The sequence below is a fragment of the Microtus ochrogaster genome, unplaced genomic scaffold (genome assembly GCF_000317375.1).
Source record: "Microtus ochrogaster isolate Prairie Vole_2 unplaced genomic scaffold, MicOch1.0 UNK3, whole genome shotgun sequence".
NCBI lineage: Eukaryota > Metazoa > Chordata > Mammalia > Rodentia > Cricetidae > Microtus > Microtus ochrogaster.
Window position 1 is genome coordinate 17,567,251 of NW_004949101.1, and position 10,934 is coordinate 17,578,184.

The window sequence follows — 10,934 nt, forward strand, 5'->3', positions numbered from 1 at the left end:
TAGGAAAGGGCAGGCCTCCCATGAGTGTCAACAAAGCATGGCATATCAAGTTGCAGTCAGACTAAACACCTCCCTATGTATTAAGGTTATGCATGGTGACCCAGTGTGAGGAGTAGGGTCCCAAAAGTCAGTTAAAGAGTCAGAGATAGCCCCTGTTCCCACTGTTAGGTGTTCTTCAAGAACACCAAGCTACACAACTGTAACATACATGCTGTGTACCTAGGTCAGTCCCATGCAGGTTTCCTGGTTGTTGGTTCAGTCTCTGTGAGCCTCTATGAGCCCAGGTTAATTGATTCTGTGAGTTTTCTTGTGGTATCCTTGACCCCTGTGGCTCCTACAATCCTTCCTCCCTCCCTTCTGCCGGATTCCCCAGACTCCGCCTAAAGTTCAGCTGAGGGTCTGCAACTGTTTCCATCAGTTGTTAGATGAAGCCTCTCTGATGACATTTGGGCTAGGGACCAATCTGGTCACAGGAGATGGCCAGTTCAGGCTCTGTATCCGCTATCTCTAGGAGTCTTAGCCGGGGTCATCCTTGTAAACTCCTGGGAGATTCCCTTGTGCCAGGTTTTTACCTGACTCTGAAATAGCTCCCCCTTTCCAGTAGTCTCTTTCAGTCTTTCCCCTTCTATCCCCCCGAATCGCTCATGTTCCTATCCCCACTGGCCCCCCAGTTCACTCACAAAGTGTAAGCGATTTAAAAAAAAAAAAAAAACAAAGCTAAAAGGAGAAAGCCAGAGCTGTCATGGTGTTAAATGGTTCTTCATAACAAAAGCCCCAGACAGGCTCCGCGTAGGAACTAAGTGAACGAGGAACCATAGCTTTTATTTTAAATCAGAGGTAATTAACTACAATGAAGAAAGGATACCTCAACAAGATCCACACAGAACACCAGCCACTTGAAGCAGGTTCTGACCCAGCTCAATAAAGCAGTGCTGCCAAGCCCTTATGGGGACATCACTGGTTATTCTCATAACCTTGATGATCCCACAGCTTGGCTGTGTTTTCACCAAATCAAGATGCCTTGATTTGAGTGCTGCCAGACAAAATAAATACCAGTGATCTTAACAGCATTCATTCTGGGGGTTTATTTACCATAGAGGAAACACATCTCACACACGATGACGTTCCACGGATAAGGGTGGAGTACATGGTAAGGGGCAGCTGGCTTCCATCCCTGGAGGACTCAGGATGATCTGCCAGACCCCACAGTCAGAGTTCTAAGGGGAACCTGGCACTGATGGCCAAGCTGGCCGGTGTTTGTGGTGGTCCCTCTGTGCTCGCGCTGAGCAGGCTCTCCCAGGCTGTTGTCTGAGGAGCCCCCTTACCTTAGCCATCAGCATCCTGTAGGCATACAGATGTTTGCCCTGCCCTTTCCCCAAGGCTCCTTCATACTTCTCCACGAACGCCTGGGCTTCCCTGGTCAGGAAAGAACATGCAGGAGGTGAGGAGAGACATGAACTAAATCAGAAATCTAAACTGCGAGGCTGAAAGTCTCACATGTTTGTACCTGAGTTAGCATATCGATTTTATGAAACAGTGCATTTTATCCACCAAACTTCCCCCAAAGCCACCAATGCCAGGCAAGTGTTCGCTACTGATAGGCACGATTTTGTCATTGCTCTCCAAGACTTTGCCCCTTGGTGTTACATCTGTGAATAAACCGTACTGTGACAGTTTGTTATGATATATATATATATATATATATATATATATGTATATATTGTATACATTGATGGCCACAAGCTAAGTAACCTATTAAATCCTCAGCTTTTTTGAAGCAAGAGCCTTTTAATATTTATTCTCACTAATTTCGACTACACAACTATGATCACCACGATGCTGAACATAAATTCGAATATGTTAAAAACAAACAAAGAGCTGTTAGTCTCACTAGATGTGCGTCTGGTGCTCAAGAGTCGCAAGTGGCTATTGACTGCCGTAGCCACTAATATAGATTTAAGAGATTTCTGTCACACCAGGAGCTTCTGGAGGTCAACGGAGCAGGCAGGAGTCTGGGCACTGCAGGGAGCTGTCTTCCTTGGCCACGTGAAAGACTGCAGCAGAGTCAACTCTGCCTGTTAGAAGCACTGTCGGGGTTTTGGGGAAAATTATTTTCTAGGGTGTGACTTTTGTTTACGCTGCATTTGTTTAACTCTGTGAAGCTGTGATTCTTTGCCTGTCTAAAACACCTGACGATCCCAATAAAGGCCAATAGCGAGGCAGGAGCAAGGATAGGCGGGGCTAGCAGGCAGAGAGAATAAATAGAAGGAGAAACAAGGAAGGGAACATGAGAGACCAAGGAGAGAAGGACATCAGGGGCCAGCCACCCCACTACACAGCAAGCCACAGAAAAAGAAGCAAAGAAAGGTATACAGAATTAGAGATAAATAAAAGCCTAGAGGCAAAAAGGTAGTCGTGTTAATTTAGGTTAAGAAAAACTGGCAAGAAGCAAGCAAAGCTAAGATCAGACATTCATAAGTCATAATAAGCCTCCACATGTGTGATTCATTTGGGAGCTGGGTGGCAGGCCCCCCAAAACACCAAATGAGTAAAGCATCATATAACACAGGGTTCATACAGTGTTGATGTGGCCAGAATCTTTTCTTTGGTTTTTGAAATAATGTCAAGCTATGACTCCCACATCACTCTCTATAATAATAGGAGTTTAATTTGAGCATGAGGAAATTTGTGTTTGAGGGGAGTCTGGGAAAATAAGATTTACACAAAGGAAGGGGGAATGTGAATCACCGTGGTTGAAAATGGAGATCAGATTTGGGGTACAAAAGGTAATGGTGGGGAGGACCTTTTTCTAGAGATAACCAGAAAGTATGCATTGTGAATCCTGGTTTAGCTCAGAACTACATAGATATTCAGGAATAAGAAAATATTTGGACCAAGTGGTGGTAGTACATGTCTTTAATCTCAGCAATTGGAAGGCGGAGGTAGAGGCAGGCAGATCTCCAGGTTCGAAGCCAGCCTGGTCTATATAGTGAGTTCCAGGACAGCCATGGCTACACAGAGAAACCCTGTCTCAAAAAACAAAACAAAACAAAACCCACCACCCCCCCTCAAAACCAAAATGGTGTGGGACAATTCTATATTCTTTCAATTATATTTTAAATAAATGCTGATTGGCCAGTAGCCAGGCAGAAAATATAGGTGGGACAACCAGACAGGAACTAGAGGTGGGTCAATGAGAAGAGGAGAATTCTGGGAAGGAGGAAGCCCATTCTTCCACAGTCCTTTCCCAGCCTCAGAAGAAGGAAGATGTGACAGTCTTGCTGGAAAAGGTACCTAGCCATGTGGCTAAGATAGATAAGAATAATGGGCTAATATAAGTTACAAGAGTTAATAAGAAGCCTGAGCTAATAGGCCAATCAGTTTATGATTAGTGTAGACCTCTGTGTGATTTCTTTGGGACTTAATGATTGCGGGAACTGGATAGGACAGAAAACCCTGACAACGCCAAAATCCAAAACCAAAACCCAGAAGAAGAAAGGAAGGAAGGAAGAAGAAAATATTTGGTGTGCCAGCCTTTCATATGCAATCAAGGGAAAGGCTGAGTTGGAAATAAGAGTCAAATGGCATAGTTAGGGAGTGGTATCACAATTCAAACCCATACCAATAGAGCACCATTCCCTGTGCTTTAGGACACAATGACATGCCTTCAGGAGAGACAGACCTTTCTACTTGCTGCACGAGTCATTCAAGTGAGAGACAGCTGCCTAGGGGAGGTTGTGGTTGTTGAAAGCAGACAAGACAGTTGCCCTGGCTGAGAAGGGACATCATAGACAGCTTCCTGGAGAAGGCATTTCTGTGTTGGGTCATGAGAGAGCGAGCCAGCACATGGGGTAGGGCAAAGGGGAGAGGGCTGTAAGCAATGGAAGACCTGGGCACAGATTGATGCCTGTAAATCTTAAAGGTTGTCAGGTTCTAATGCATCTATCTGTGCCATGCTTACAATGGGGAGGTTAGAAGGTCAGATCTTTCCTGTTCAGTCCCACCAGGCCTAAGAAGAGGATGGCACACCCCTTCTCTGCAGAAGACAAGCCTCCTCAGTAGCCATGAGAAACATTGCCTACAGCCCACTCACCTGAGCTCCCTCAGCTTCTTTGCCATGGGCCAGGGTTTGTTCCTCATGGTGGAAATGAGCTTCTTCTTTTCTTCCACCTGCTCCAGGATCTGAGCCAGCTCCTCCTCAGACAGGGAGTCTCCAGTAGAAGCACTGGAGGCTAAGGAAGTGGACCTAGGGGCAGAACCATGGCAGATTCAGGTGACGGTTAGAAGGGCTCTGGACAGGGGAGGAATTCATAGGAAAGATGAGCAAGATCTTTGACACTCAAATTGTGCTTGAATAATGATTTTCCCTGGATTCCTAAGTATTCAAATGCACATAATGAGTATTTGTCTCTCTGATTTTTTAAAATTCACCTATTTTCTTGTGTTGTTGTTGTTTTTTTTTAATCGTAGTGTTATAACTACAATAAAAGTTCATTAAACAACAACTCCTTCTGGTCAAGAGAATGGAATCTATGACCTGGGTGGAGACTTAGCATTCCAGTTGGGCAGAGTCAATCTCTTGACCTAGGGACCACCCTTAGGAAAGTGGGCTTACCATACACCATGCTGGAGATGAGTAGAAGAATTCCTTCAATTCAACAGCCTGCCCCTTTCATCCCCCTCTTCCAGGTCTCCAGTGCTGTAGCTTACCTGGCTAGAGTCATGTACCTTATTAGTCTGCTTGGTTTTTTTTTTCTCTTTTGAGTTATCTAGAAAAGTATAGATTTCTTCTTCCTCTTTTCCAACTGTGTTTTCCCTAGCACTTTGAACTTACCGAACATTTGGGTTTCCTTATGCCTTCTCTGAAGTCTCCCCCGACACCATGGGACTGCTTGTCCATGTGTCTGCCTCCCAGACCATCTTCAGTGGCATGGCTTTCCCCTTCCTCTCCGTTCTCTGGGTAGCAGCTGCGGTATGTAGCTGGCCCGCTCTAGGGTTATTTTAAACCTTAATAACATTGTCCTTGAGTTTCCATTTGAGTTTATTCTTTAATTCTTTTAATAATGAGACTAAGAATCCCAAGAAGGGACCTTGATTTTCCCTGTATCAACAGTTTGGTAGAAGCCTTCGTTGAATGTAACATACTACTGAGAATGATCAATGAAATCTAAGTGCACCAGTCATATGACATTGAACTTTGATCAGAACAGCTATTCATGAGCCCGGGCTCCAGTCAGGGAAACTCTGAGAAATCCTGTTCAGTGAAGGGCCCAGAGCAGGTGTGTCCTAGGCTGGGGACACTTATCTCACTCCAACTCAGAGCTGGGTTACAGATAAGTCAGCAAGAGCATGAATTGACACAAGAGCCTGAGGGGCCCTCTGACACACCAGAGACTTCCTATGGCTGCAAACCTCAGCCCAAAAGCTCACAAAATTGGCAAGTTTTAATTAAAGTTTTTTGGAGGGGGTGTTTTTGTTTGTTTCTTTGTTTGTTTTTGTTTTTTGAGACAGGGTTTCTCTGTAACTTTGGAGCCTGTCCTGGAGCTCACGCTGTAGATTAGGCTGGCCGTGAACTCACAGAGATCCGCCTGTTTCTGCCTTCCTACTGCTGGGATTAAAAGCCTGCACCACCACTGCCTTGCCCAAATATTCTATTAATAAAACATCATGACACTCTTTATTTACAGTACATGTCAATTCAGATATCAAATTTCCATCTTAAATGTTTGTTCTGGATTTGTAGTTTGTAAAATAATAACTGAAAAAGTAGATACACGTACACAAACTGCTTTAGACAAGCTTTAAAAAATTTCTTCCGAGCTGGGCGGTGGTGGCGCACGCCTTTAATCCCAGCACTTGGGAGGCAGAGGCAGGTGGATCTCTGTGAATTCGAGGCCAGCCTAGTCTACAAGAGCTAGTTCCAGAATTCTTCCAAATCAAGTGATATACAGTTACTTTTTTTGATGTTTATATCATTATCAAAATATTTTGATTCCAAAGTCAGTTAAGGTCAGTTTCAAAACTCTATTTGTTGGTCTAAGTTAGATAAATTTACTAACTTAGTTGCATTAATGTCAAATTCAGATTACACATTAAATCAAGTAGGAAATTCATTTCTTCGGTCTCCCTGGCCACATTCCAAGTGCTCAGTGCCTAGTGGTTATTGTACTGGATAGCACAGCTACAGAGAACTTCTGCAGAGAATGCCCATGCTATGCCCCTGCCTGTGCCCTGGTGATACTGGCTGCTCAACTAATACAGGATCCAAATTACTGTGTATGCTCGGTACATTCTCTGTGATAAAGACACAATAGCTAACAGGGCAGGCGAAAAGAGTGTGGAGAAAGGTTGCATGTAGCCATTGGAATGAGAACACCCCCCATATGCTCATATATTCTTGGTCCCCAGTCAGTGGAACTATTTGAGAAGGATTAGGAGGCTGGAGGAGGTGTGTCATTGAGGGTGGGCTTTGACTTTTCAAAAGTTCAAGCCAGGCCCATTGCATCTCTCTTTCTGCTGTCGGTGGAACACGATGTAAAGTTCTCAGCTACTGTTCTAGAGCCATGTCTGTGTGCTTCCCACTGTGATGATCATGAGATCACCTTCTGAAGCTGTAAGCTCCCAGTTAAATTCTCTCTCCTGTAAGAGTTTCCTTGGTCATGGTGTCTCTTTGTATCAGTAGAATACGAACTAAGACATTATGTTTGGAAAACCTTAATAAGGCTCATAAAAAGATTAACCAGAACTACTACTACTTCAGGTTTTGGAGATCAGTTTACAGAAATCTCTATGAGTTTTAGCTTCTTAACTCTTGGAAATTTGGATGTAGAAAGCCTAGCCGTAGGCACTGTAGGTCATACCTCACACATTCCAAGTGATCACTGTCATTGGAGCTTTGAATGATGTTTTCCCTCATTGGAAGGAGTTGTCATTGTTTGTGTAAATTCTATCTGTTCTCCAGATACTTACTGAAATGCTCACCTTCTCTGTAGAGGAAACACGATGCCCCAGGGCCCCAGCGGTACAACACTATCAAATCTTGTCTTGTGTGCACATTCCTCCCTGCCTTGTCTTAATTGAGGCTCATCTTTCCTCCTGGGCAATCAGCATCTGGGGAACCAGGGCTGAGTATTTTCATCCCTGTCATGGCAGCCAGCTAAAAATGGCACCGTTGAGTTCTTGTCTGTACATCTTTCTATTGTGCATGTCATTTAGGATATGGGTTTCTTGTAAAATTTAAGATGCTCAAGGGCAATCAACAATGCATTTAAGCTTTAAGGTGTAGCTTAAAATGGTAGGGCATGTGCTTATAATGTGAAAGAACCTGGGTTCAATCCTCAGGCATAACAAACAAACAACCAAAATGCATGGTGGCATGTGATTATAATCCCAGCACTGGGGAACCAAGACCTGTTAATCCTGTGCAGAAGCACAACCCCTGAACACAGACAAATGTGTTGTCAGAATGCGGTGTGTGCATCTGAGTGTGATGCACAGGAGGCCAGGCCAGAAGGGAGCACTGGATCCCTGGAGCTCCAGGGAGTTAGAGGCTTTGGTGAACTGTCCAACATAGGTGCTGGCAACTGACCTTGGGCCCTCTGGAAGAGCAAGCAGTACATGCTGTTAACCACTAAGCCACCTCTCCAGGGGCTGGAATGAAGATATTCTAAAGATACACTTGTGCCTTTCCCTTTGGTTATGATATTATTGAAACAATGGACCCCAGGAATTAGAATTTCCAAGGAATCTCATTCTGGGAGAAGCAAAAGACTGAATCCTGGTGCCAGCAAAAGATTTCACATCGTTCTCAGAGTTCATCAGACCACCTTGCAGGAGAGATTATCGGACCTGAACCGATGATGGGAGGTACGATGCTTTGACCAGGACTGTCTAGTTATACTTACTCCTGCCCTTTATTTAAACTTAAACTTCATGTCAGGGCCTCCAGATAGACTTAGGGTGGAAGGGATAGTGTTACTGGACCTCTTTGTTCCTCTTCCCAAAGTGGTTAAATTTTATAAATCCCTTTCTCTTCTTATCTCTTATTGAATATGTCAGGGTCTGGGCTTTGGCCCTAACTAACTCTGTCAGCAATATGAGCAAAGAAAGCTTGCTGGAACCCAGAAGGAACATCGAGTGTTGGCCATTACCCTTATTTCCATGCCTGCTTCAAAAGTCTCCCCCATCAGTGTCATACAGGATTCTTCAAATATCCCCAGAAGCGAGTAAATCATAGACTGTCTCTAATGAGTGACAAAGAGAAGTCAACAAAAGCCACAAAATGGAAGGAACACGACCTGTAGATTCCATCAGTTGCCTGTCTACTACCCCATACACTAGCGAAACAAAGGACTCCAGGTCAATTACCCAAATGCCCATAGCCTAAGAGCTGGCAGAACTCTTGAAGATCTAGACGGTCATATTTCTAGAAGTGAGAAGGGTACATACACACAAAGGGTAGGAGTGTGCACGATCCCTGTACGACTTCCAAATCCAATGCCATTCATTGTTTTCAGCTGGAGTGATAGTGAGCCTCCAGCTGAAAGTCAGGAACCTTGTGCTGTTATCTCCACTCGCCCCGGGCCACCTCCCCACCCCCAGAGATTCACTTACAATACGAGCTGCTATAATGAACAGTGTATGGGGGCCGGTCTACATATGATGGCCTGGGAAAGTAGCAGCGAGGGCAGTAGCTACTTTTCCCCAAAAGTGAAAACCACCCCGTGCCAGGGCATGGAAGAGGCTAGCTGAGTAGAGATTGTCCCAGTGTGAGCCGCAACACACCTGGCTTTCCTCAGCTGCTTGTCTGTCTCCTTCCGCCGAGCCTCCCTCTCCTTCTTTGGAGGTGTTCTCCGATCCTTGAGGGAAGTCCTCTGGTCCTTCTTCCTCCCCTGGGAAGGTCTCTCCACCTTAACTGGTTTTTGTCCCCTAAGCCCCTTGTGACAGCTTCCATGTTCCACCTGCCTCTTCCTGGAAGACCCTGGCCTGGGGCTACCCTTAGTTGGCTCCTTCCGGCTAGACTGGGCTTGGTGCCTGTCTTGGGGACGTGCAGCTGTGGAAGCTTGTTTCCTTGAGGGTCTCCTTGTTGACTTGTCACCTGCAAAAGCAGAAAATGGACAGTGGTGGCTCCATAAGACTCAGCCCACGAAAGCATCACTCCCTTGTAGGGGCTGGGCAACAAAAATCCAACGTGCTTCCTAGAGCCTATGAGCTCTGTTGAGCTCCGAGCATGATGCCCTCAAATATAGCATCTTGCTATATTTGAGAGCTTTATGCTGAAGAAAATTGAGAAACCACAGATGATCATTCTCTTGACCCTCCCTCATATCCCTGGAGACGCACTCTGATAGAGAAGGGTCCCGTTCTACACACTATTAGGAGAAGAGAAGCTGAGCAGACAGAACTTCCTCATGGCTGACTAATATTAGCTCATGCCCTATTATTCTTCAACATAGTTCATAAAAGTACAATTCTCGGGGGCTGGAGAGATGGCTCAGTGGTTAAGAGCACAGGCTGCTCTTCCAGGGCACCTGGGTTCAATTCCGGTACCCACAGGGCAGTTCACAACTGTCTGTAACTCCAGTTCCAGGAGATCTGACACCTTCACACCAATGCACGTAAAATAAAGTTTTAAAAAAGTCCAATTCTCTCTAGAGTTTTAGGTCTTCGTTTCTGAAACTCTTGGGTCTCATAAAACTTAAGTGGATTTGTACAGGTGTCTCTTGTTAATCTGTCTTGCTATAGAAATCTCAACCATGAACCTGTACATTCCACAACCCCAATGACCTATTATGGAAGCTCCTAGTTTGAGAGAGTTACTGTCTTCCTCTAACCTGCTGGCTTCCCCCCCATCTTACCTAAACCTTGAATATCCATCTATATTGGTGCCTTTCTTCCTCCTGTTTTGTGGTTCTTTGGATCAAAGTAGATTCATGTGCAGACTTTCAATTTTGTGGTGGTTTAAATGAGAACAGCCTCTGTCTTAGTTAGGGTTTCTATTGCAGTGAAGAGACACCATGACCATGGCCACAACCGATTAAGTAAGTAAGTCCCAGATGCTCTTTAGAGCATAGGAGAACTTCCATGCAAGCCTTTGTCCTTCGATCTCAATTTTATGATAGAACAGGAGCTATTTCAATTTTTTTAAGGATTTACTTTTACTTTTATTTTGTGTGTGTCTGTGGGTGTGTCTCTCTGTGTGTATGCATGTGGGTGTGTGTACCAGCCAGAGGCCAGCAAAGGGTGTTAAGATCCCCTGGCGCTGGAGTTACAGGCTCTTGTGATTCAAACAACATGGTTGCTGGGAACCAAATTTAGGTACTCTGCAAGACTGCAGTACTCTCAACCTCTGGACTGCTTCCCCAGCCCATTAAAATGGGCCTGGACATTCACATCCGTGATCTCAGCACCTGGAAGGCAAAGACAGAGGGGTGAGAAGTTCAAGGTCAACCTCAGATACACACTGAATTCCAGACTGGTCTGGGGTACATAAAATCTTGTCTCAAAAAACAGGGCGGGAGCATATCTGGAGAGAGAGGTCGATGGTTAAGAGCATATACTGCTATTGTAGGGGACCTAAGTGCATCTCCCAGTACCCATGTCAAGAGGCTAACAACTGTCTATAACTCCGGCTCCAGGGGATCAGACACCATCTTCAGGCTTTCACAGACACTTGCACTCACATGTACAGACACACAAGCAAACACACATACACACACACAGACACACAAGTAAACACACACACGTAAATAAGCATATAATTTTTTCTTAAAGTTTATTTATTTATTATATATGCACATGCCTTAAGAAGGCACCAGATCTCATTATAGATGGCTGTGGGCCATCATATGGTTGCTGGGAATTGAACTCAGGACCTCTGGAAGAGCAGCCAGTGCTCTTAACCTCCGAGTCATCTCTCCAGCTTCTGTAAATTT

General features: G+C 44.9%; 1 protein-coding gene across 1 annotated transcript in view; it reads right to left on the reverse strand.

The window, feature by feature from the left end:
- The window catches only part of Tmc2 (transmembrane channel like 2), a 52,368-nt gene that overhangs the window by 35,492 nt on the left and 5,942 nt on the right, over positions 1 to 10,934 (reverse strand). Inside the window, exons 2-4 of the mRNA XM_005365627.1 lie at positions 8,785 to 9,097; positions 4,094 to 4,246; positions 1,326 to 1,416 (exon numbers count right to left, since the gene is read on the reverse strand). Coding sequence (XP_005365684.1) covers positions 1,326 to 1,416; positions 4,094 to 4,246; positions 8,785 to 9,097 — 557 coding nt within the window. The remainder of the gene's footprint in view (positions 1 to 1,325; positions 1,417 to 4,093; positions 4,247 to 8,784; positions 9,098 to 10,934) is intronic.